At 33.7% G+C, this 25,741-nt stretch overlaps 5 protein-coding genes across 7 annotated transcripts in view; 2 read left to right on the plus strand and 3 right to left on the minus strand.

Annotated features, from left to right (window-relative positions):
• Window positions 1–374: 374 nt before the first annotated feature.
• LOC115451136 (40S ribosomal protein S12) lies at window positions 375–4,432 on the plus strand. Its single transcript, XM_030179351.2, has 6 exons — window positions 375–401; window positions 535–572; window positions 1,000–1,134; window positions 2,303–2,405; window positions 3,568–3,669; window positions 4,326–4,432. Exons 2-6 carry the CDS (start codon window positions 556–558, stop codon window positions 4,386–4,388), a joined length of 420 nt encoding a protein of 139 aa, XP_030035211.1. The 5' UTR covers window positions 375–401; window positions 535–555; the 3' UTR covers window positions 4,389–4,432.
• Window positions 4,425–8,335, minus strand: LOC115451135 (zinc finger MYND domain-containing protein 10). Its single transcript, XM_030179350.2, has 10 exons — window positions 8,098–8,335; window positions 7,894–8,002; window positions 7,681–7,794; window positions 7,166–7,305; window positions 6,785–6,907; window positions 6,235–6,389; window positions 5,754–5,905; window positions 5,274–5,441; window positions 4,775–5,013; window positions 4,425–4,578 (listed from the first exon to the last, which is right to left on the minus strand). Exons 1-10 carry the CDS (start codon window positions 8,199–8,201, stop codon window positions 4,509–4,511), a joined length of 1,374 nt encoding a protein of 457 aa, XP_030035210.2. The 5' UTR covers window positions 8,202–8,335; the 3' UTR covers window positions 4,425–4,508.
• A 321-nt stretch (window positions 8,336–8,656) lies between these two features.
• Window positions 8,657–12,806, plus strand: LOC115451134 (60S ribosomal protein L7). Of its 2 annotated transcripts, none has more exons than XM_030179348.2 (7): window positions 8,657–8,737; window positions 9,640–9,787; window positions 10,689–10,808; window positions 11,252–11,341; window positions 11,636–11,779; window positions 12,117–12,266; window positions 12,644–12,806. In XM_030179348.2, exons 2-7 carry the CDS (start codon window positions 9,644–9,646, stop codon window positions 12,782–12,784), a joined length of 789 nt encoding a protein of 262 aa, XP_030035208.1. In that variant the 5' UTR covers window positions 8,657–8,737; window positions 9,640–9,643; the 3' UTR covers window positions 12,785–12,806. The 2 variants fall into 2 exon arrangements, with proteins under 2 accessions (XP_030035208.1, XP_030035209.1); XM_030179349.2 differs by lacking the exon at window positions 8,657–8,737 and adding an exon at window positions 8,797–8,815.
• Window positions 12,807–13,354: 548 nt separating this feature from the next.
• On the minus strand, window positions 13,355–15,830 carry LOC115451139. Its single transcript, XM_030179354.2, has 2 exons — window positions 13,662–15,830; window positions 13,355–13,565 (listed from the first exon to the last, which is right to left on the minus strand). Exons 1-2 carry the CDS (start codon window positions 15,762–15,764, stop codon window positions 13,455–13,457), a joined length of 2,214 nt encoding a protein of 737 aa, XP_030035214.2. The 5' UTR covers window positions 15,765–15,830; the 3' UTR covers window positions 13,355–13,454.
• Window positions 15,831–16,929: 1,099 nt separating this feature from the next.
• Window positions 16,930–25,741, minus strand: part of LOC115451128 (transcription factor AP-2-epsilon) — a 69,613-nt gene continuing 60,801 nt past the window's right edge. For both annotated transcript variants that reach the window (XM_037442757.1, XM_037442764.1), the window contains 4 exons: window positions 21,839–21,957; window positions 20,467–20,609; window positions 20,160–20,327; window positions 16,930–19,218 (listed from right to left, as the gene is read on the minus strand). In XM_037442757.1, the coding sequence (XP_037298654.1) occupies window positions 19,111–19,218; window positions 20,160–20,327; window positions 20,467–20,609; window positions 21,839–21,957 (538 nt within the window). In that variant the 3' untranslated portion in view covers window positions 16,930–19,110. The remainder of the gene's footprint in view (window positions 19,219–20,159; window positions 20,328–20,466; window positions 20,610–21,838; window positions 21,958–25,741) is intronic.

Raw genomic sequence — 25,741 nt, forward strand, 5'->3', positions numbered from 1 at the left:
AGTAGGTAAGGAAACTGGTAGAAATTATCTTCCGTATGCGACTTTTGCCATGTAAACAGTCACAGTAAACTAACTTCTGCAAATGGACATTATAGAACTAGCGGATAGTCCCATGTGTATAGAATTTTTGAAATATTGCCAGTAGAGTAAACGCGTTGAAAGATATCGCGCAATATATTGCTGTGAGTAGGTACTTGCTGGTCTAAATTTGGTTATAGAATTACATACACTAAAAACAACTTATTCCTAAAATAATTTATATTCACGTGTATAATTAAAATATATTATGAAATGTATGCACAATTTTTTTTATATTTTATGAATCATTGTTTGCTATTATTATTTCAAATGTTGCCATAAGTCGTAAACATGACAGCCCTAGTCTTTTTCCGGTACGCAAGGTAAACTGTCAAAAGCTTCGTGTTGTATTTTGCTAAATCTTAAAATATTTCCGTGATCTTTTGTCTATAAGTGACCATCGTTGTTATCTAAAATGTGCAAAACGTATTTAATTAGTTGTATATCGTATTTCAGATCGTTATTTTGTCAGAAACCATGGCCGATGTTGATGTGTAAGTAAACTTGTTTTTCTGCGTTATTTATCACTTATATCATATACCCTTATGAATTTAAATTAAATATTTAACTTTTATTTGATATTACAATGGAAAAATTAACCATAATTTTAATTTTATTAAATAAACATGTTGTCAACATAACCTACAAAATTTATAAGTTCCAATCATCAATTACTGATTCTAGAGCTATTTCATGCTAATTCATGTCTTTTCCTGATGATTTGTTAGTATACATTACTCAAAAAGATTCAAATGTCTCCAACGATGACCGGTATTTATGTAAATATTGTCACAAATACAATTTGCAACTGAACAAGCCTCGAAATACAATTTCATATTACTATTACTCTAAGACATAAATCAATTGATTTATTATTAGATAGACTATGTAGTATTGAGGTTGAATTGTTTTTTGTTGTAGCGAGGTCCCCGCCAACCCCGTCCTGAGCGGCGGCGCCATGGACGTGAACACAGCTCTGCAAGAGGTGCTGAAGACTGCCCTCATCCACGGCGGACTCGTCCATGGCCTGCATGAGGCTGCTAAGGCACTTGACAAGTAAGTACAGTTAATATAATGAAAAAAAGGTTGATTTATATATCTATAACTGACCATGTAAGCTAGAATAGCTTTAGAGACCTACAACGCACATTTTACAAATAATATTTCTAAGTCAAACTTAGTAAAAAAAAAGTAATTCTCAAGTTGTTGGTTTTTTCATAATAGTTCATAGTCTTTGAGTATGTAGATAATAGTGTAGGTTATGTGTTTTTATATGCATTTAGATTAAGATCTACAAAATACGTTAATGATTAACAATTTGTTGTCCATACAAATAACAAAATGAGGCCTGGGAACAATGTATTACAAAGAGGATGACAAAACACTATCTTAAGTATTTATATGTGCGAATACTGAGGTAAACATTGATTTTCTAAAGGATGATGCATTGTATGTATTATCGGAAATGGGATTTACAATCCTCAAAACTTAGAAAATAATTGACATTAAAATAACAAATATTGTAACTGCCACCAGGAAATAACCACATGGCTACAAAACATGTAAAATGAAAGCAATACATACATTATGTTGCTTTATGTACTATTATAATCATTGTAATATTGTTAGCAATTCAATTATTTAGAAATAATGCTCACAATGTTTAAAAATGGATGGCAATGGAATCCCACCAAACATTCCCACAACAATTGGCTGTTCTAGTCATGCGTTGTGGGGAAATATTCATTACAATATAAGTTGTGATGGGTCTATTCTGTTGCTGATATAAATGCACACGCATAGTACCACAGTACTTGTGTTATCGAGATTGTGGCCTCCCATGTGTGCCACATTATAACTTAGATGTTAACTTATCTGTCGACACTGGCTTTGCTGTTGTGTTTCTATGTATTTAACTATTTCAGGCATTGTTGTATATTTTGGTTCTGAGTTAATCTACTTAGCAAGAATTTTTTTGATATGTGGCATCATCACTACTGATTTAAAAAAAATAAATATCCTCAACAATACACTACTATCTCTGTGCAAAAAGCATTTAACTTTTGGCTCTGGCACAGTTTTTTGAAAAAGTAGTACCAAGTGAATAATTTGTGCTAATAAAATGGTTTAAGTATTGTTGCTGAAGAGTTTAGACTCACTCTTGCTACTCATTCAAGTATTGATTACTTATTGTAATTTATTAACATTATTATGGTTTCACTAGGAGGCAAGCTGTCCTCTGCGTGCTTGCTGAGAACTGTGACGAGGCTGCGTATAAAAAACTTGTGCAGGCTCTCTGCAATGAACATCAGATCCCACTTGTGAAGGTAAATTGCTGTTTTAATACCAAAATACAATTTTTTTATCGTATTTTCAGTGTAAAACAGTGGCTAATGGAAACAATTTATTGAATATTAGTACTATGTTTAAGAACCCACTTGTGAAGGTAAATTGCTGTTTTAATACCAAAATACAATTTTTTTATGGTATTTTCAGTGTAAAACAGTGGCTAATGGAAACAATTTATTGAATATTAGTACTATGTTTAATGTGAAATATATATAATTTCTTATCACTATAATCTTTCAAAAGGAAGTTGGAAATATCTTTAAATATTACACAAGTAGAATTATTGTTGTTTACATAATACATAATTAAATTAAAAGTATTCATATACTAGCCACTGTTTTAAAATTGGTTTGTAGATTTCGCTCCGCACGAGTCCCCCTGGTCAATGCCAGAAGGGATTAGTTGGAGCGAACAGTGAAATGTGTGCCCCTATGGTGACTTTCAACATGATGAGTCAACTTTCCTAGCACCCATACATTTATTTTATAAATATCTTCAAATTTGCTAAAATAGTTGTTAGTGCATATATGTTTAGTTATTTGCTATATTTACAATGACTTACAGCGATATTATATAATATATTTTAAACATGTACACAAAAGGTATAAATTGTTAATAGGAGCCATCTCGCGCTCATTGTAAACACTAAAATTAACCGTGGCCATTTTTACTTTTTTGCTTGTCATTCAGTCCAAAATAAAAATGTCAGTTCATAGTCAATACTGTGTTTAATTGAATAAAACGAAATAACGATTTCATACAGTGGTCAATTCGGACCCGAAACAATGACATTATAGTATATACCAAGTAATGATACAGCAGTAGTTCTTATGGTTCCCATATATTGGCGTCTGTATGCTGAAATTTATATTCAGTATTGCTTTTCACATTACAAGTAGTAAATTAGTATTTTTTGAAAAAGTATAGTATTAGTAATGTCAATAACTATTATGTTACTGATAACAAAATCAACATGTTTAAAGTTGGACTGTCAGTTGCCTTTTGTGTTGATAACACTTGAAAAACTATCCAGATGTAAGACAAGAAATTAAAATAAATAATTTTTCAAAAAAATTTGTTCTACCATTTAAAGATGCCTAGAAGAAAAGTCGAGATTATTCTAAAATTTTTGTGTAATAGGTGGACAACAACAAGAAGCTGGGTGAGTGGGCCGGTTTATGCAAAATCGACAAAGACGGCAAGGCGAGGAAGATCGTCGGCTGCTCGTGCGTAGTTATCAAGGTGAGAGTTCATATTATTAGTATGTTGATTTATTATTTAATAAGTCTTCAGATTTTTTATTGAAGTGACTAAATTCCTTTAAATTTTATGATACATGGGAGCTATTTCGTGTAACAATGTGGCTACAAATATTGTTACATATTCAAAAAGTAATTTACAAAAATTTTTGGATTTCAAAAAACATTCATTTCTTATTCTCCAAACTTCATACAACTTTTTATGATTCAAAAATAATATAAATTTAATACATTTGCGCTCAGCACGAACACTAACTGCCTTTTAGTGGGTGTTAGTGACGATATAACGGCGCTACATCGAAACGAGTGACCCTATGGTGCCGCACACAATGGGCAGGCAACTTTCCTATCACTCGGACAGGCAAAATCCAAATTAAATGATAAACTGGGTTTCCAACTCTCAGAATTTTGTTTAGGAGGAGCCTTAATATAATGAAAAAGTTTATAGGTAAAAACTAAACTGTCCTGCAATTTTTGCAGTCATACAATATTTATCTGTGGTATACAAATTATCAAAATTTTAAGTAAAAACTCATCTTTAGAGCTCCTGCATTGTGTGGTATTCTGTGTTACCTATTGAGTTGTAAAAAATTCTAGCAATCTTATCAGAATGACTAAAGAAAATGCATTTGTTTTCAGGATTTCGGTGAGGAGACGCCAGCGTTGGACGTGCTCAAAGACTACCTCAAGTCGTCGAGCTAATCCTTAGGTTATGGCATAAGTTAATAAAAAACCAAAAAAATTGACATGTGTATTTTATTGAATCAAACTACCCTAAACAAAACAGTAAATTAAATAAACATTTCGGGAAAATTAAATAGTTTATAAACAGAACTTGGCGTATTGATCGCAGAAATCCTTGTGCTTCGGCCATTGCTGCACTTGGCATTCTCTGTAAGAATTTTAAATATTAAAATGTAGGGAGGGATTAAACTAGTCTTGTAATTTTGGGAGAGGGGCGGGGGCGCTGTATAAAAATCACAAAGGTCATTCACATGTCCAAAAAAAACTGAGTATTTCTTACTGGTCATATTCGGGGTTGATTAAAGAGTGATTGCGATTCTTTATTGAAAACTATATCCACGAACCTGCCACAATACCATTCAGTCTTGCACCTCGAACACTTCTTGCTTGCATTCTCTCCACATTTGGCGCACTTGGCCCCACCACTGTCGAGTGCCAGCGCCGCGTCACTAGTATAAGATTCTAGAAGCTTCTTTGCCATTTCCCGCGTCTCGTCCGAGCCGTCCATGTGGAAGTATTCTAGTTGGGTCTTCGCTAGAGATTTGGTTCGCTTGTGGACTTGTTTCATGTACATTTCTTTTATCTGTCGAAATAATTCTTACGTTTATTGTTATATAAAATCAATGCCAACCTTGGATCAAAATTTTTAAGTGTTTTCGATTTTATAACTCCATATATTTCAATTGCGAACAGGGCTGTATTAAGTAAACTAGACAATGTCTCTAGGGACCTTTGCTTTGTTAAGAAACTTAGAAACAGCAAAATATAACTATCCACTCTTGCGTCATTATCCCGCGTGTTTTACATCTAACATGGCTGTCCTACGTTTAAAAGTTATTTTACCTGAGGGACCACTTCAATGAGCGTGCAGCCTGGGTTCTTGACAGTGTTCCCGTTGGTGCGGTTGTGTAGGCTGGAGAAGTCTCCCACGGAGAGCCGGCAGAGGAACATCTTCAGCTCGCCCAACGGTGGGATCTGGTCCAGCATCGTCTCTGTCATCTTGGCTTGGAGCTGATGGGAAGAACGCAATGTAAATACTCAATTTGCAAAAAATATTTCCATATGGGCACGGCAAATTATCTCCATTGTATCTGACGGTAAGACAAAAAATGATTATACCGCGTCAGTTGACAATCATCCTGTTTGAAATCCTATATAATATATATACGGGTGCTCCAGGCGGATATAGGCGTGCCCCCATAGAACCTGGCACTGTGGCCCAAATTAAAAAACAAAGAAAAATCGTTACACTCTAAATTCCTTGAAATATATGCTACTCTATCCCTGTACACTCTTAGGGGTAGCAGATAAACCAGTAATTACTCTGCAAAAAGAATTCCGTCGACACTCGTCAATAGTGTAGTACTGCACGAGACGCGGCTCCAGTAACAGCTGCCGCAAACACAGCCACAGCTGCGCCTCGCTGCGGTGAAGCTGCGTCAGATCCTCTGTGGTCGGCTTAGTCCATCTACCATCTGGAATTGTAAACTATATGAACGCCAAATCCGTTTAGCGTTTCCAGCGGTTACTGTTAAACATTCTTAAATGTCTTTAAAAACTTGTGCAATAGGTATATTCTTAAGAGTGAAATGAGGGAGGTGTTGATTCATTACCAAGGGTCGGACTCTATTTCTATCGGTGAACGATTAGACCATGCCAACATAACTAGTCGAGAAATGCAATTTGTATCCATGGTAGGCATTTAATTAGTTGATAACATGTAGTATACTTAAGCTGGAAATACTTCGCCAATCATCAAAAACAGAACCAGCACTACCTTCCCTGGCCATGTAATCAAACTTACAATTAAACACCTCGAGGTCTCCACTGTCGTTCCTCTTCATCCAGGGCTCGTGCATGATCAGATGGCACAGAAGCGAGGGCACGTCCTGCGTCTTGTATAGGTTGGTGGCGAGCGACGCGCCGATGCCGGCCACTTCCATGTGCTCCGCTAAATAACTATAATACCAAGGCTTTAGGCAGGTGAAGCCACTCATTATTGGGATTACCTACATGAAATTGCTACCTCCCACCCTTCCCCAAACAAAGTTTCAGATTCACACCCCTGCCCCCTCCACAAAAAATTCAAACTGGCTGTGCCCTTGTTTAACAGTTAGAATAAGCGGCAATAGGTTGTATTGAAAACGTCTTTAGTATGGAAGAATATAGAACATTTTATTGGCTTAAACAGAATTTTGGTTATGTATATGTGAATAAAGCCCTTGTTCACATTTATATAGACAGCGACGTACTTAGAAGTGAATACACGTTAAAGATCATAAAATGTTCAGGCAAAAAAACTCTTATGACAATAATAAATCTAAAAAAAAATATTCTATGTTTAAAATTCCTACCGCACGATAGAAATGCATCTCATACTGATGTCGAACTGCAAGTCCCGTTTCTGCCGCTCCAATTCTTCGAGGACCGTCTCGCACTCCATCTGCTTCGCTGTCACCGGCTTCAGGTAATCGTTACTGAGGAAATAGTTATTTGAAGGCATCTTTTCTTTTATCAAATAGTTTAATGTACTTAATTAACTTTTGCATGCGGCTCTGCCCGCGTGTAAAAATTTTATTAATTACGCAACCAAGGCAGTAAAAAATGAAACTTTTGGAAATAATGCCAAATCAAAAAGTTTTCCACAATTTATAATGTAAAAATAGTGCTATATTGGGCCAACTGTGTGTAAAATATTATATTGACAAACATTCTATACATAACTAGGTACTCACTTGATGAGCGCAACCAACGCAGTTAATTGATCTAGTGCATATTGCAGCAAGTCGATGGCCACATCGCTGACACACGTGGCGCCATCTTCGTGAAACAGAACTGTCTCCAGTAACCCTATTGCCGCTGCTTCGTGGTACAACTGTACAGAAATTTGTTGACTATGTCCTTCTCACTGGCATTTTTTAAATGTATTCCATAAGCAATTTAAGCATATATGTTAATTAAGCAAGTAGTGAGATTTAACGACCATAAAAGTGGATTTCAATCCTTTTTATCTACTATTGTGAACCTCCGCGGTGACAATGCTTGTGTGACAAATAAAAACTAATAAAAAAAAATTACATTATCAGAGACTAGTATTTTTTTTTAATATTATAACTAAATTCGGCCCTGTCTTAGGACGTATGTGGCGCCCGTTCTGTTCCGGATGGGGAAAGGTATCTAATGTGATAACTATGTCACGTAATAAGATATAATATAATAAGAAATCTAATTTACCATAATTAGTACTTACGACCATATAAACCCCGAAAGTGTTTGCCGGCGCTGGCTCCAATTTTATTATTTGCGGATATATTTTGGTACGCCATACTTGGATACAAATGGCTTCGTAAATAAGAACAGGTAACTGCAATTATGAATTACAATTTATCACGATACATCTACGGGAATTTAACTATGGACTCTTGGATTCTATAAAAAACTTGGATGTCCAAATTTCTATTACCTTCCCACAAGAAATTAGTGTTTCTTTAGTAAGTTCCTCTTGCATAGACGAAGCTTCTAAAACAGCTTGCTGGTTCAGTTTTTGTAGTCTTATATGCCAGTCTACCCAACTGAAAAGAAACACATTTAGTAATAAGGGAATATCTGATTATTATGTTATTTTATAATTATGTTCAGTTATTAATCGTTGTGCAATGGTTCTTACGCCTTATTCCCAATGAGTTCCAAGCGCGAAGGTTCCATGCTTTCTACGAACAAATCTAGTTCCCCCGGTTCTAAGGCACTTAGCTGGGGATCCTTTTCGACCATGATGTGTTTTATCCTATTTTATTTATTAAAAACACAAATTCCACAATAAGAATATCTCGCTATTTTGTAACTATAGCAACGTTAAGTCAATGAACGTTTTTAATAATACGCGCCACAGGAAGTAGTGTTTTTTTTTTATATAGGTAATCGTCTATAATTCTTTTGTTGACTGGTATTCAACTCTGGTATTTTTTAATGTTATTTAGTTATATGTAGGTATTGAAAGTAAATTGGAGAATTTATGTTAACAAAAATGTAATGCATTTGTTTGAGGTTATGTTGCTTTGTAAATCTTTTTACTTGTATAAGTATTTATTTTTTGTAAGAAAATAATTATTTATTAAAATATATACTTCCATAAATTAGTAATCAATTTTATGCTGCGTTTATAAAATATTAAAAACAATGTAAGTATAATCGTAATTTGTGTGTTGCTACACCAATAAAATATAAAAATGGCGACTGGCGGAAGTCTGTTTTCTCTGTCTTTCTTTTGATAACTTGACACACGTGCCGCGTGGAGTTTTGCCCCGCAGGTTGTTAAAAATTTAGTAATTTTGTACATAATACGGTGCTAATAAGTTTAAATAGGTTCTAAGGATTCATATTTAAGTGTTAGTATAATAAAAAGTTTAGTGAAATTGTGAAAAAGTGAAAAATTCAGATGGATGGATGGGTGACATGCCGCCGAACCTACTCATTATTGTTTTTTCTTTCTGAACTATCAATATTTATTAAGTTGAAACGAAAATACATATTTCTGCACATTTAATAGCATAAATATGCGTGTTTCTGAGATATATAATGCAACCACATCTTTTAGAAGTGATCATCATAACCTCCATGAAAGTTGAACACAGCGTGATGTCTGACAATGATTAGTTATTGTTATAGCGTAATTATGCCGAAAAGCAGTGCATTTGCAATATTTACTTCGCAGGCATACAAAATGTACAGCAGACATGCATATGAACCATCGCAGTATTGTACATATCTCGATTAGCCAGTAGCGTAGCTTGCCACAGAGGGGCCCTATATATATATTTGTTGGGGGCTCTTCAGGACAATGCGAACTTTTGGGCGCCCGCTTAGTTTAATGTAGGTATGGGCCAACAGGGGTCCCGTATCACCGATACGGCTGATACAGCGGTAGCTACCCTACGATTAGCCCACAGTCATTAAAGTTATACAGTTCTGAACCAATATAATATAGAACCAATATACTATATATATAGAGATTATTTTGTAACCACATGTATTAAAAACACTGGTATACAAACCCATTGGTCTCCAGACATGCTATTCACAATTTCACTTCACTTATTCTACTACAACCCTACACCATAAATATTGTCTTAACAATACCTACATAGACTAATAGCATCATATTATTTTCAATAATTGCAACCATTCACTAATAATACATTCACATTTTCAGCACAATGGTTGCGACTACAGAGAAAAAGGCTCCGGCCGAGAAGAAGCCCGTGAAGGGTAAGGAGGACAGCAAGAAGCTGCCCGCGGTCCCCGAGTCAGTGCTCAAGCACCGCAAAAGGAGGGAGGCGCTCCGTGCTCGCCGCCTTCAGGTATACAAAATATTTTATACCAATATGTAGTGGAAACTGGTGATAGCCTGAAAGGACTATCTGGTCTGGACCCTGTATCCTATAGTTGTTATGAACAATACAAATTTTTATATATTGCATTCAAGGAATTGTCAAATTCTGGTTATAAACTAACAGTAAAATAAATAAAAAAATTCTTCCATACACCATTGTTATGTTTTGTGAATAATTTTGGTTTACTCTATATTAAAAATCTTATTCTTTCATATTATTTATAAATGGTACTTTTATGACAAAACAAAATGTGTCATGGTTACTAGTTTCTGCTTTGTTTATTTTTGATGTTATACATGTGATAATATGTATCAGTGGAAAAAACACTTTCTAGCTAGGATTGTAAATTTTGACACATTTATTTTTCATGTAATAATGTTTTATCAGTACTAACAGGCCTGTTTGTAAACAGTAGTAACATTTTCATGCTTGGTATAGCAAAATCACTGTACCTTAACTCATGGCAATTGGAAAGTAACATAGCTTACAAAAGATATCAATAATTTTAAAATCAGAACTGAGTTACAAAGTCCATGGCAATGAACTATATTCTTATACTGAGAAATAAGTTTTTATGTCTCGTAATGCCCAGTAATTAAACAGGTACTTCATTACCAGAAATATAAAGGTGCTTGTACACTACCACTTGCTGGCAGGCATTTACAAAACATAATATCAACACAGAAAGATGTATCCATTCTATGTGAATATAAGAGTCAAATTACCTACATATTTAAATGATGATTCTCATTTACAAGGCATAGTTCATCTGAAAAAAGATGCTGTCAATTTATTGTATCTGACAATATATTGTCATAAAACAAAACAAAAAAGTCAATTACAACACTAAACAGTCGTATTTGTTTAGGTCACACTTAAGAGGCGTTCCTCTGCCATCAAGAAGAAGAAGGAAATCTTCAAAAGGGCCGAACAGTATGTAAAGGAATACCGCATCAAGGAGCGTGATGAGATCAGGCTCGCCAGACAGGTACGAATCCATTTTATTCAGATGGTAATACAGAAATTATAAAAGAAATCAACATTATTTCTTTTGGGCCAGTGATTATGTTTTGTACTGTTAAAAAGTAGAAATTACCGTGATGAATGTTCAAGATTGATATTGTACCAATTTCAATAAACAAAACTAGTTGTTTTTTTTTTATCTTTTTCAAAAATTAACCAATCAGAACAAATTTTTTGTTACCTTTGTGTTGCATGATAGTAACAATTTCAATGTTTTTGTAGCTAGCTTTTATAGTGTATTTATTTACAGATTTAAAGTATATTTTGAAATATATATAATATTTGCTTTGATATGGCTAAATAAATAATAAAAGCTAAATTGTATCTTTTTTAAGTGTATGGTTTTCATAGGTTGTAGTTTGAGATATATGGTGGGAGTGCTCTATTATAATAATCTGTTGTTTACAGGCACGCAACCGCGGTAACTACTATGTTCCCGGTGAAGCTAAACTCGCTTTCGTCATCCGTATCCGTGGTATCAACCAGGTGTCCCCTAAGGTAAAGAAATATATTTGTGATTTCTTATGTTTACGCGAATATTAGACATTGATAAATTCCAGAGAAAATCATAATATAAAACTGCGATAAATCAGTTATTTCCATATATTTAATTGTTGGTCAATGATTTGTTGTTTTTAGAATAATTAAATTATTCACATGTTATGATACATTTGTGATAAAGTTTTAAAAAATTATTGTAATATTTATTGGATACTTATTTTTCACTTCAGGATTTTTTTAAATATTCATTATTATTGTTTGGCACATTAATTTATTATTTGTATCATCCAGGTACGCAAAGTCCTGCAGCTGTTCAGGTTGCGCCAGATCAACAATGGTGTGTTCGTAAGGCTTAACAAGGCCACCGTAAATATGCTGCGTATCGCCGAGCCCTACATCGCGTGGGGTTACCCTAACCTGAAGAGCGTGCGCGAGGTATGTAGTACACTGTATTGATGATAGATGTAAAGTGTTTATTTTGAACAGATTGTTTGGACAGGTGGAATAAACAAGAATAGTGAAATATTTTGTGTAGTTGATGATACAGGGCTTTAATGTTTCAATATAAGGATTATTTGGTTGGCAAAGTAGATGTTGACATCTACAAATGTTGTGGTTATGTGAATTTGTGCAGCAGCGCACATAGCAGATTTATTTTGTCTTTACAGTCAACATTAGGTAGATTTTTTTCTTGGTCATATCAATAGTTTGTAGCATGATCACATTTTTGTGCCACATTAAAACAATGCTGAATAAAACATTTACATTCCAGTTGGTATACAAACGCGGTTTCGCGAAACTGCACGGCCAGCGCATTCCCATCACTTCCAACTCCATTGTGGAGAAGAAGCTCGGCAAACACAACATCATCTGTATGGAGGACCTCATCCACGAGATCTTCACTGTTGGTGAGAAGTTCAAGGTGGGTTGTTTGACTTTAATATAAGTTGTTGATTGTGACTGTTTGTGTGAGAATTTTTGGGTTAAAAACTAGCTTACATGTCAATCCAAGACAAAGATTTCTAGGTGTCCAAATAAATTCATCCACCACTACAGAATAATATTTTCTTTGTCTAAATATGAAGTTGCAGTGTTATGTGTGGAAAGAATATTTGATTTTTAAGGTTGTGAATTGAAGTAGTTACTTCTGAAGTTAATGGCCAGCACAAAAGTGTTCAATTAATTTATTAATATTGTTTTATTCAACACTAAATTAGATTGACAATAAATTTACTTATAATATTAGTATTTTACTATGAGAGATTTCAGAATTGTTAATATGTTTATTTTTGTGTACAGTACGCGAGCAACTTCTTGTGGCCATTCAAGCTGAACAACCCCACCGGCGGCTGGCGCAAGAAGACCATCCACTACGTCGACGGCGGAGACTTCGGCAACCGTGAGGACAAGATCAACGAGCTCCTCAGGAGAATGGTCTAAATAAATATAGATTATAATTTTATTCCACTTGTTTTATTTCACAAAATACTTACCTTTACACAACCTTGAGCTGGTTGCAATAATTCAAGCGTAGTAAGCAGTATAGCTATATGGCACTTTAAAGTTGTATCCACGTAGGGTATGTTTCGAGCTACCATACCCAAGTTTCGTAAGTTGTTGTCCTATGATGATAGGAAGCCTAGTTCCGTCGGTAATTCTAATGTGTAGGTTGGATGGATGGTTTTTTTTTTAATGATTCTCAGCTAGTCGAATTTCGTCCATGGCGGCCAATCTCAACAGAGATCAGCCAAGTATGTGTGCAATACACAGATGCACTCAGTTCCTTCACTCGTTCGGTGAGACGGGAGTCCGACATGATCAGATATCAAACGCAAGACCTACAGTTTTAAGGGCTTTCCGAGGCATGAGTATCTTAAAAGGGTTGGCAGATATAAGACGAATGTACTCTGCATTTATTATATTACTATTCCATTTTGATAAAGTGTGAACCTGTGGCTTCATTGTATTGGAATTCGAATATCTGGAAACATGGATATTAAAAAGCCCAAATTAAAAAAAGATTTTAATAAAAATACAAAATAATATCACATTTTATAGAGGCTACTATATCAGCCTTGGTTTTATCATTATTAGAATATTATTGTTTTATTTAAAGAGGCAAAGCTCCAATAACATTTCTTTCAAATCTGTCGACCAGTGGATTGAATTCTTCAGGGTCCAGACCTTTTGTAATGAAGCTCTTCACAGCATTTTGCACATTCTGAAATTCAAAGTAATCATGAATTTATTTACCGCTGTTTGGTTTTTTGTATAAAATATAGACACATTAATTATTTACTGTCATGCCAATACTCACTTCAACAGTGGTATAAAATGTTTGACTAATAAATTCCTCATCCGGAACATAATTATTGAATTTGTTATAAATTAGTCCAGCAAAGAAATTTCTTATATCCAAAGCTACTTGTAAGTTCCCACTAGTGATTTTTAATACAGGATTCGAAAATCCGTCATTAACAATTTCTAGTTTGACTTTATCTTTACTGACGTTAATAACAAAATTACTTTTCGATTTCAAAAATTCATCAGAGGTATATAGCTGGGATAGATACTTGGATGTTTTTAAATTCAAATATTTATCACAGTAATCTGAGTTCTTTAACACATTTGGGTAATTTGTGGGTAATTTAACGTACAATGACCATTCATCTTCCTTTGTGCACTTCGTTTGATCTATGAAAGTAAATTCATTTCCATAAGTATTTTGTACAGTTTTCAGCAGTAATTCATCAGTTCCATCAGTTTTATTCAAGAGCAAAACTTTATCTGTTGTGTTATTAATAAGTATAAAATTTTCTGATTTTAACAAAACGTGTTTTCGGTATAGTACGTTCCAGGCTGTTTCTTTCTCATCATAAGCTCCCGGAATATTCGTAACAAATGTTATATTTACATCTATTCTTGTGGATGTATTTTTCAAAGGAATTAGGTAATTAACTTTATTGAGTTGTCCCAACTCTACGCTTGTAGTTTTTAGCAATTTATTATCACTTGAAAAAGTCACATGTATTTTAAAATCAGTGAAAAGATTTGAGAAAATATTGCTGGTTATTGTGTGCGATGTATTAATCAATATGTTTATAAGATACAACATTGTTTCCGATCTAAAATATTCTTCAATACTTTCAGTTAATGTTATAGGAACATATTCTTTACTTGCATCTTCATAGTTCTCAAAAACTATAACTTTTGTAGTGATAATATTGTTCATTATATCCTGTCGATTGGATAATGACAAAGCTGTTATATAATTTTCTTCTTTCCTCAATTTCTTTACGAGTTCATTGTTTTTCTCAACCTCTTCCATAATTTTATTTAAACAATCTGTATTGTTTAAAAGCTTATCTACTGCTAAATATTCTTCTGAATTCTGTGACTTGACATAGGATGTCTCATCATTACTAAATATGTAAATTAAATTTGAAAATGTTGTGCAAATTATCTTATTGTTAACTTTGATGAAGTCTTTAACCTGTCTGACAAAGAATTTGTTTAATATGGTTCTTTTTGAATATAAATTCTCTGTGTTCCACATAGTACATCCATCTGTGTGTATTAGTGTGTCTTTGAATACATAAAATTTATGTATTGCAGTACTCAAGTGTGTTATTATTGGTTTCCTGTCTTTTGTTAAAGGTATTGTAATTATAGATCCAATGGAAAGTCCTATTACAATATTCAAATTATCTTCTTCAACTACCTCTATGTTGCATATCTCAGTTGGACTTGAATAAATTTTAATCAATTTTGTTTCATCTTCAATCATTTTTGGACTTACTACGGCAGCATATATTGACAATTTATCAAAAGAAATAATCACTAAGTTGAAATTACTTAATGAACATTCTTTGATATCAAATAATTGTTCAATACCCTTTAAAGTTGTTAGGGAATGAGATTTCAATATACAGTTGTCCCGTGTCCATGAGGAAGAAATCTGGTCATTGTCAAGTAATAACTGTAACTCGTTTTCTATTTGAAATTCTTTGTTTATCATATGAAAACTAAGGTACAACGCACCCATAGAATATTGTAGAGTTAAAACACCATCCGAATTATATTGTGCGAAGGCTAGAATGTCTTGTTTTCGTGGCTGAAAACAACTTTTGAATTTTTTCTGTGTAGGGTTTTTAAATTTTAGTGATATGACGTGTATGTTACCGCTGCAGTCTAAACAAGCTATGTGGTTATTATGGAGAAGTAAATCGAGTATTTGAAATTCCGGCTCGATAACTCTGGTGGCGGTCTTAAAGCAAAGTTTTTCATATACTAAAATTTGGTACTTGTTCCACAGTATTGTCATGTAATTTAATGTATTGCAAGCAATATCTAAACTACCGAACAACTTTTGGTCACATTTAAAACAAAGTTTATTTGATACATAACAAGAATTATCCATTCTGGTGATAACATTTATAGTTTTTACGCGGATTTTGAATTCGCAACTACTTTTTTTTTAATGACAGTTTAGTATTTATATTATTGGTTCGTTCGGAAATAATTTTTATGATAAATGTTTTTTTTGTAATTGTTAAATTATTTCAATATAATTGCAGATAACTGTTTAAAAATGGAAGCATAGATATTTTTATTTGCTCTAAAACAAAAACACGTTTATGTTTATTCATGGAGATTATACGGATAGTGTTAGGCTTATAGAGGGCAGCATAGCTACTAACAAAAGAGACGTATTGCGGAAACAATAAATTGACTGACTTGCCACTCGCCGATAGGTGGTGCTGTAATTCACTAACTTCGATATATATTTATCTATATACTAAATATTAATTTATGGATAAACCTTGCTATGAGAATTTAATATTACGTACATATTACCCAAGAGAGACATTTATGTGGGTGAAGTTCCGGTTAAAAGCTAGTAAATGGGAAAAAAGTCCTCAGTAAATTTATAATATGGGTCCAAAACTAAAGTAATATTTAATTTAGTTTAATATGATTTTTTGCGATCTCCACTAAATTCTACTCGGGGCTGAGCGAGTCAAGCCACAAAACCCGCTCTCTGTAAGAGCCAAGCCCGTTTCCGTGGCTTGACTTTGCCTGTCACCACCCCTTAGCCCCCAATAACGATGGCTTTATCGACATTCGCGACTAACTTTAAGTTGGCTATGACTAAGTGTTCGTAATGTTTATTTTTTAGTATTATTTTCTTTTCTGTACTGTATGTTGGGAATAGGATCCGGAATTCGAACCTGAGTCCTTAGAGTGGTAGTCTGTGCTCGCAATATTACTAGCAGCGGCAGTCACATCGAAACATGATTTTATTTTATTACTTCCATATGACCTGATAGATCGGCATAGACTCTCAATGAATGTATATTTCTTCATTTATGGGTAAGCTTTTTTTAAAGGTACACTCCAGTGGCGAAGGTTGAGGTTTTTCGAAAGGGACCCGATACAATATACGGGTACTACTGAGATACAAGAATGCGGTTTATAAATCTTTCCAATGATAATTATTATACTATAAATAAGCCACGAAAGGGAAGCCGGCAGTAATTGGGTTATATGGAACCTTCACCATTAATATATTCAATCAAACAATATTTCCAACATCATTCTTTACTCCACGAAACAAAATTCAAGTATACAATGGTAAGAAAAAAATGTTATTATTACAAAGTTTTCTTTATTAATTGTGGCCCTATGGTTTACAAGTGCTGAAAATTACTTATAATAATGCCATAGATTTTCTTGACACAAAAAGAGATGTCTTTTGAGGTAAATACAATTTACACAAACAAATAAAAAGTACATAAAGAAATTAATATACAAAATGCGGCCATGCGTAGATCTTTTTTTTTAGGTAAGAGTTATCCAACATATAAATTATAATCTGACAAAATAAACAAGTCATACGGTCAATTTATTTTGTTGATGCGAACGCAAATATTTGTCTATGTTACATTTTATAAAACGAATAACTTTAGTCTGACGGTTGAAAACCAACTTTCAATTGATAATTAATTTATTTTGGCACATCTTATAGTCCAGATCCATACTTGAGAGATAAGTTTAGTATTGAATTAATAATTGATAGAAAACTTTTTTCAAGTTCCCTTACCTTATGTTTATATTTTTTAATTTCACACTGTGATGTATTTAAAAAAAGAACATGGGTGTCAACAAATAGGCCACCATATTTTGCCTGTTCATATTATATTTACCAGTAAGTTATAGATTTTGCAGCCCTTTTATTTTTCAAGATAAACGAGTAAGTAATGGTCAGAAATTTTATGTGAAGTTTACAGATGGTCTAGATACCATAAAAAATAAGAATCAAAAGGGAAAACTCTCATACCAATATAACACAGCAAAGAGGCACTGGTTCTTATTAGAAATGTTCTCTCAAATAACATACAAAAATATTGTTGGCCACGAAAGGAATAAAAAAAAAGAAAAAAAAGCCTTAAATGAGACAATATACCAATGTCAATGTATTTACAAGCCACAATAAATATTAAATACTTAAAACAGTTGGAAAGTATTCATTCGTTTCCAATGTTACAAACTAATTGGCACACTTTCACATTGATTCACTAGCAAAACTATCTTCTAATTACCAACTAAAGAGGTTTCATGTTTTTTTATCATCTAAATTTCTAGGACAGTCCGTGGTTGGGCTGATGATTAAAAAATTGGCGATAAAGGTTTTTCAAAAAGAGATTTTTTTTTATAGAAATTAATAATTAAATATCCCAGGCTGTTAACTGACGAGTAAAAAAATATTGACATTATAATCTTTTTGTGAAAATATCTTTGAAAAAGGAAGGGAATGTTTAAATTGTCATAATTAACCGTTTTTTATAAGGTATCATTTGCTTTCAAAACTTTCGCGAATCAGGAACAATTACTAACAAGGTAAGACAATAACTTTAAACTATATTTCAATTATTTGTCAAGACATTTCTAGGTGCTAATATTTTTTTTATTAATTCGAATAGTCACGTGACCCTGCCGAAGACTGTCCGTATTCTTTTAATGAAAAAAATGTGGAAAACTACAATAATATTTACATTTATCGTACTGATATGTGTTCGTATTGCGGTGGATGTTACGGAACTTTTTCGACACAATCTGTTTAGTCATTGAGCAGTTAAAACTATAAATGCTTAAATTAATACTATATGTTATCTATAACTATATTTACACGTTCTCACAATCATGAGTATTATTATAATTGCACTTTATTTGTATGCGGATCGCCACAAACGAAATAAAAATATATACGCAATTTTTATTTAGTACTCTTATGAGATGGCAATTTGTATGGCTGTATGTGACTTTATTCTTCGTCTAAGGATGAAAAAAAAAACAAATATACAAAAATTCAAAACTGTTCTGAACATGTCTCTGTTATAAAGGCAGTGCCAGTAAGATTGGACCGATTCCGTAAAAATCTGTGGTTTGAACTGAATTTTTCAAAGTCTATAACAGATCAAACGATCATCTGATGACATATTGAATCGAAATGTCCGAACTGAAGCTATTTGCATATAATTGTATCCGCAAAAATTTAGATTATTATTACAAATAAAAAAAAAAATTTCAAATAAAGAATAACGTCACTATATATTTTTAAAAACAGAATAAAAGTCACTTGTGTATTTGAATAAAGAACAAACGTCACTGTAGACTCCGGAGTAGACTAAAGTCACTGTCAGTAGAATGAAGTAAGTTCTCACTGCGCGTGCGCGGTGTTCGCCGACACCGTCGTAACGCTATTGTTACTTCTTGATGTCGGGGTCCATTTTTGTTTTGTCCATCGATGACGACACCATGCCGCTCTGAGGGTACAACTTGTCTAAATGCTTTAGTGATTCGTTGAGAAAATTCTGAAAGCAAAAAAACAAGTTATTATACTTTAAATAGATGATTTTGTACGATGCAAGTCAGATACAAATGCGTCGTTAAGAATTTTGAGATTTATTAATAAAAACATTTGCATCTAGGTTTAATAAAAATTTTAGGACCAACTCTTGATTAAGGCTTGATTGTTTTCATGTTCGTCGAGTAAAATTATTGCTATTACACTGAATTAAATCACAGCGACGTGCAACGCCTTCCTCGTGATACGAGTCATAACTCTACCACGAATAAAACAACGAGGGCTAAATGTATTAAGATGAGAATAATAAAACATTAACTTCTCATTTAAATCGCGCCAGCCCTTCGTTAATGACCTTTATCCCCGACATCTAACTCTAAGAGCTAACAAAATATAATAAAACTTGCTTAGCTCGATTTATCTCTAAATCATCGAAATTGATTACAAACAGGTAATGTGATTCCCAACTGGTATAATTCTGAGTGCAGTAGAAGAACGCAAAATCTCTGTCATTATATTGAGAATCTTTGTCATGTTTCTTTTGGAGTCCATTAACTAGCGTTAATTATGATAATGTAGCGTAGGTTTATAGTTTATATAGGCACATAGTTTTATTTAAAGTCCATAGTTTAAGCAGTCGCAATGTGCGCCAGAATTTATAAATTAGATATTTAAATATAATTCACTGGGTTTTATTACAGTTTTCTTTAAGGCTACACGATTTTATTCAAACTGTCATTCCCATTCGATTCATCATTAACCGCCATTTTCAATAAACGATCTCAATCACTTTTTTGATCTATCTCGAGAATTGACCAACCAGAACAACGCATTTTTGACATGCTTACAAATGAGTCACTTTGATTGGTTAATTTCCTGAATCGGATTGAAGATTGAGATTAGGATCGCTTATTTTAACGGCTGTTAGAAATCAAAGATGACGAGTACCTGTATGGCAGTCAGAGCGGCGACAATGGCCGGTCCTCCGAAACCATGCGAGATGAGTGAGAAATGCGTGAGGTGCCGCTGGATGGCCGGCTCCAGCAGGTGCGGCGGCCGCGTGTTGCACAGCGGCGACCGGTCCTGGTTGAGGAGATCCATCAGCTCTTTCGTCACCTGGGGAAAGGGATTTGTTACATAAGCTGCTGGGAAATGAGTAGGCGAGTCGCCTGGAACCATAAAATTTTATTGTTCACCGGCAATTGTTGAAGCGAACTATGTGACGTCACTTAGAGGGGAAGTAAAAAGATCTAACCTGCTTAGTGGCCTGCAAGAGGTCTCGCCGGCGCCTCGCGTCGTGCTCCGCGTACTGCCGCGCGAGGTATTCCGCCAGCGCCCGCGCCGGGAACTCTGTCTCGCACACGTAGCCAAAGTCGCGGGCCAGGTGCACTGCCTCCGCTGCAACAAAACATGTTTATTTTAGAAGACGTATACAACGAGTTATGTTAAGTCATCCATTACTTCCCCCTATCTTTCTATTTGATTAATTTCGTTGCGAGAAAATGACAAATTAGTGTTTCCCCGAGACTCCGCGAATTTTATCGCTCGGAGTCATAAAATGCGTGCTGCTGTTGTACCTATACATAACATTAGCGTTAACGATTATAGCAAAGCTTCTTGGGTATAACGGTCTCGATAGTATCTGCGTTTACTTCTAACAAACATCCAAACATATTCACAATCTTTCGCATTTGTAATTCTAACATTAGCAAGATGACATCAGAAGTAAGATTAGTCATGACTACCACTATATGAGGTACTAGCTTCGCATCTGCCTAACCTACAGGAGAAATAACGCGAGCTTATGTTTGGAAGCCAATATCATGATTAGGGAAGACAGTTTTAAGTGCCATTTTGATTGGTACTACTATAGGATCCATTACGAAGTATTGTTAGACATGCCATTAATACTTTAAGAAAACAGCGAACTTAACAATAAGTGTTTACTCAAGTGTAAATGATGGACACATAATAAAATCAGATATCAATTTATTAAGAATAACATAATTTTAATAGCGTCTTTATTATACATGATACACAGCTACATAAATATATGCAGACTCACGAATCTTAACGCGCGAAGCGTCCATACAATCCGATTCCTACCGGCTTCCCTTTCAGGTTCATTCATGTTTATCTTAGGTTTTGTTTTCTATTAAATTGGCCGCGATATGTAAACTAAAGCGTTTATTTTGCCTCGGGTTACATTTTAGAAAATTTCACCCTTCGCCACTTAGTTCAAGTAATAGTTGACCCGGAGCTAGAATGACGTGGATGGTCATAACTTGCGCTTTCGGAAACGATAATTTATTTGACCAATTGTGTGTTATTGTTATTGTTTTTTTTTAATATGGCAAAGTGACTGCTCTGCACCTGATGGTAAGTGAAATGGGGTCCAATAGAATGTCGACTGACGAGAGATGATGACCCCTCGACAGTCGACACGAATATGCCTGTTGGAACCGAATATACACAGTCTGATCCCGGAATGCGACACACGTGGGCCACTATGGCGGGTTTTAATAATTTTTTAAGGTGGTCGCTATCGGGTCGGATATGAAATATATCCTACCACCACCAAAAAAATACTTATAATAATTTATTATAAAAATACTTATTTGTCTTACCTTCTACTAACGAAGTGAGGAGCGTGACATTGGCGGCTTTCCGTCTCCCCGCCGGTAAGTTGAGTCCTATCTTCTCTAACTTCTCTCGGAGTAATCGTCCGCCATTTTTGCTTTTCGCTCTGAAAAAAAGAATAGTTTAAATTTAACGTATATAGAGATTTTTTTGGTTTGTGAGATTTTGGTGAAGTCCAAATTAACTAAATGCAAGTAAAAGATTAGATAATAACACCTCTGGGTAAAATTAAATATTATTAAGTTTCAGTTTAAATCCTTTGTAAAACTCTTACGTGTGACATTTTCATTAGAAAATAATTGACAAGTCAATTATTAAAATTCCCAATGAAAACAAACCCATGACCGCAATATTCAATTCTGTATTGCTCAGTCAAAACAAATGATTGAATAAATTAACAATGCATTGTAATGGCGGTGACCGACGCCTTTGTAATTTGACTATTCATTTTCATAATGTAAATAGAATTAATTATATTAAATTATTAAGTTTTTATAAACGTTTTTATTGGTTATTAATTTTATTAAAGTTAAATGTTTTATTAGTTCAAGAGAACTGAAATGTCCATTAATTTTGTATTTCGATAAAATCGCAAACAGTCTTTTGAGTTTTTATCCACGAATATCATTAAGTCTTTTCCATTTATCATTTTTACGCGTAATGTATTAAATTGTTTACTTTAATAAGCATTACAACCTTATAATATAAAAAAAATTGTACTTGCATATTATTTAAAATTGTATAATATTATTTGTTAAACTCTACATAAGTAAGACGTTGTTGTTTTTTTTTTAAATATATTAACCATGGTTATGATCCTAAACACAAAGAAAATATGATAAAATTTAAATGTTTCTTCAAGTAACATTTTACTAAACAGTAATCAAAAAATGATAAGGAAATGTCTGTATCAATTAGTTGCGCTACTGCCCGCTAGATGGCAGTGCCCGATCAATAAATTTATATCCGCGTATAGAGCGGGAGAGCAACTGATAGAAAGTTATTTGCTAAAATAATAACATTTACTGTTATCACGTATTTTACCTTCTGATAAATCAAATTGGATTTGAAATCAAATTATAAAGTTTTGATTATTTCTATATCACTTTTAACTTTTTTAATGCGGCATAGAGTTGAAAATTGTTTAGCATTACGGTTTTATGGCAAAGTTAAGTGCTGATCGTCGAATACGTTAGCTACTAGTATCCGAAAAATAAAAGCTCGTTAACGTTTAATTGTTTTCGGCCAGTGTTAAAAACTTGAATAGAACTTAGTTAACGATGAATAATCGATTAAAATTAAACAATCGATTATGAAAACTATTTGTAAATGGTGGTGAAGTGGCTGACAGGTTAACTAATAAAATTAAAAGAATAAATAAGCTTTTGGATTCGAAATTTAAAAATGCTACCGGGTTGTGTGTGCATAAGTAATTTTAATGTCAATAGACGAACAAATAACTACTGTTAGTTCGAGACGTGATAATTTCGTTTATTTATCAAACAATTCATGGACAAATGATTGTAAATTGATGATTTTTTACTAGAATTTTGAATAAGCTTTTGATAAACTTTAAAGCCTTATGCCAATAACGTTTTCAAATCAATTATAATTATGTGGTTTGATTTCTATTAGTATTTAACTTACAGAGCAAAGAAAAATACGATGAGTTAAATTGCTGAGTTATGAATCAATGCAATTTTGAAGACTAAAAATTGTTTTAATTAGGCATAACTTTATGACTCCTTATTTTTTTGTCAAATATGTTTTTAGTAACGACAGCAGATAACTATTTTATGTTTTTTGGAATTAAAAACTAGCGATAATATTTTTTATTAAAAAGTATTATCACAAAGTGCTAATTATAATGTAAGTTATGGTTAAATTCCTTGAATGGCTTATTTCATCATATCGTCGGATGAGAGCACCCCTCAGTCCGCCGAGGTTGGCACGCGAACTGAATTCCTTTAAACAATTTATTAAACGAGAAGTTTCGTCGGGTTTGTAGACTTATTAATATGGTAACCATTTTTATATCAACTGAGGAATGAAAACAGGAAGGTTTTTATTATTTAATAAGTGTTGGCCGCATAAAAGAACTTTAACTATTCTATACGAATTGATGAACGAAAACACGAACTTTTTTAGTATTTTTAAGGTGTTGGCTGCGTGAAGGACTTCCAGCCCAAAAATTATTTAGATTATGAATATAATAATGTTGAACGTAGTCTGAACTGAAGAATTTTAAACGTGTTGAGCTTAAACAAAAATTATATGACTCCCAGGGCCGTAGTTAAGATGCCTTTCTAGAATATTACGTGCTAATGATAATTTCCCTCTTTTTCTCAAAGTCGGTTAAAAACAGGAGCAATGTATGAGAATGACATATCGTATCGATAAATTTATCGCTAGGACATGTCATTCCCATACATAGTGTTAGCTTTAACGATTGTGGAAAGTCATCTTTGTTGCTGCGATTGTATTTCGACACTAGCCTGCTCGCGGTTCCGCCTGCGTGAGAAAGTTTTTCTGAGATAAAAAATAGCCTATAGAACACAAGAGTAATGTAGTTTCTTATTAGCGAAAATGTTTAAAATCGATTCAATAATTACTGAAATTAATACGTTCAAACAAACTTCAGCTTTATATATCTCTATTGAGGTATATCTGTTGGACAAATGTCTACATCTTAGTAATTACTCCATAGCCACATTCCAAGGCAACGGTTTGGCTTTGCTTCTGTCATAGTTTTAGTCTATGGGCGGATGGTATTTACCATCAGGCGGATCACTCGCTCGTTTACCTACTAAGGTCATAAAAAACCTAGTGTTCATAATAAGACATATTGGCAAATCCTTGCTTTGTTAATTGCTTACCATCAGGCAGACCGCTTGCTCGTTTGCTAAGGCAATAAAAAAAAAGCCAGTGTTCGTAATTTTACAAGGCAAGGATTTGCCGATTATTATGAACACTGGCTTTTTTCCTTTTTTTATACATATCCATTCACACACAAAGCTTAAGCTTCTGAATTTCAAACACAGTTATTTTACATTGTCATACGAACGTATACCGTCTAATCTCGTCTGGCGCCGAATGATATGTCCATAAATCACTCGATAAGTAATCGATGTAACTTCACTCGTTACGTCTGAATACACGATTATTTCGTCCAATTAACGCGTGAGTAAGATCGCATCGATTCTCTCTATTTACTATGGATGAGCAATTTCTAATGGATTATGAGTTACAAAGGTAAGAATATATCTGGTTTTTTAGCTATAATCGTATGAATGGCAAAAGTGAAATGCCTAATTGCCTTTAATGCGATTTAAAAATCCTTCGTGATGTTTCCATGAAATTATTTTAAACTTTTAAAATGTCAAATTAATGACTGGTGGGAAGTCATTCATCACGAAATTATGTAGGTGTGTAGGCAGAGGTCACGGGCGTAGCTAAGTTTTAGTTTGCGCAGGGGGGTCTAGGTAAGAAAAACAACAGTAAAAAATTGCATTGAATTGAAAAAAAATATAGAAGAATGTCAGTATTAAAAATCAATCTATTGTCAGTTAAAAAAACATTATTTCGATATAGGGGTTGAACTCCTAGCTTCGTCCACGGTAGTGCTGTAACCAGAGCACCCACTTTTGGTCAGAAGCCATTTAAGTCTAGTTACACTTTTGAGCGAAATTTTCGTAGCAAAAATTTAGTGTCATGATATTGCATTAATTAATTAAACCACACACCATCTTTACCTCTGCTAATATTGTGCTAAAATGATCCATGAATAATGAATATTTTCACTAAAAATGTATGTTTTCTTTCTGATTCTTGTATCATTTTCTAATTTAGTGCGAATATGGTGTATCTTTGAGTCAGTGTATTTCTAATTG

This window comes from Manduca sexta, chromosome 4 (genome assembly GCF_014839805.1).
Source record: "Manduca sexta isolate Smith_Timp_Sample1 chromosome 4, JHU_Msex_v1.0, whole genome shotgun sequence".
NCBI lineage: Eukaryota > Metazoa > Arthropoda > Insecta > Lepidoptera > Sphingidae > Manduca > Manduca sexta.

What these genes read in the sequence shown, in the direction of transcription:
- LOC115451136 (XM_030179351.2), top strand. An exon ending in GCTGCTAAGGCACTTGACAA is followed by an intron (nt 1,135 to 2,302) that starts GTAAGTACAGTT and finishes TGGTTTCACTAG; the next exon opens with GAGGCAAGCTGTCCTCTGCG. An exon ending in ATCAGATCCCACTTGTGAAG is followed by an intron (nt 2,406 to 3,567) that starts GTAAATTGCTGT and finishes TTTGTGTAATAG; the next exon opens with GTGGACAACAACAAGAAGCT.
- LOC115451135 (XM_030179350.2), bottom strand. Translation starts at nt 8,201, where the DNA reads ATGGTCGAAAAGGATCCCCAGCTAAGTGCCTTAGAACCGGGGGAACTA. An exon ending in AGACCTCGAGGTGTTTAATT is followed by an intron (nt 5,906 to 6,234) that starts GTAAGTTTGATT and finishes TTACAATTCCAG; the next exon opens with ATGGTAGATGGACTAAGCCG. An exon ending in TCATTGAAGTGGTCCCTCAG is followed by an intron (nt 5,014 to 5,273) that starts GTAAAATAACTT and finishes TTATTTCGACAG; the next exon opens with ATAAAAGAAATGTACATGAA.
- LOC115451134 (XM_030179348.2), top strand. Translation starts at nt 9,644, where the DNA reads ATGGTTGCGACTACAGAGAAAAAGGCTCCGGCCGAGAAGAAGCCCGTG. An exon ending in AGATCAGGCTCGCCAGACAG is followed by an intron (nt 10,809 to 11,251) that starts GTACGAATCCAT and finishes TGTTGTTTACAG; the next exon opens with GCACGCAACCGCGGTAACTA. An exon ending in TCAACCAGGTGTCCCCTAAG is followed by an intron (nt 11,342 to 11,635) that starts GTAAAGAAATAT and finishes TGTATCATCCAG; the next exon opens with GTACGCAAAGTCCTGCAGCT.
- LOC115451139 (XM_030179354.2), bottom strand. Translation starts at nt 15,764, where the DNA reads ATGGATAATTCTTGTTATGTATCAAATAAACTTTGTTTTAAATGTGAC. An exon ending in CATTTTATACCACTGTTGAA is followed by an intron (nt 13,566 to 13,661) that starts GTGAGTATTGGC and finishes TTTGAATTTCAG; the next exon opens with AATGTGCAAAATGCTGTGAA.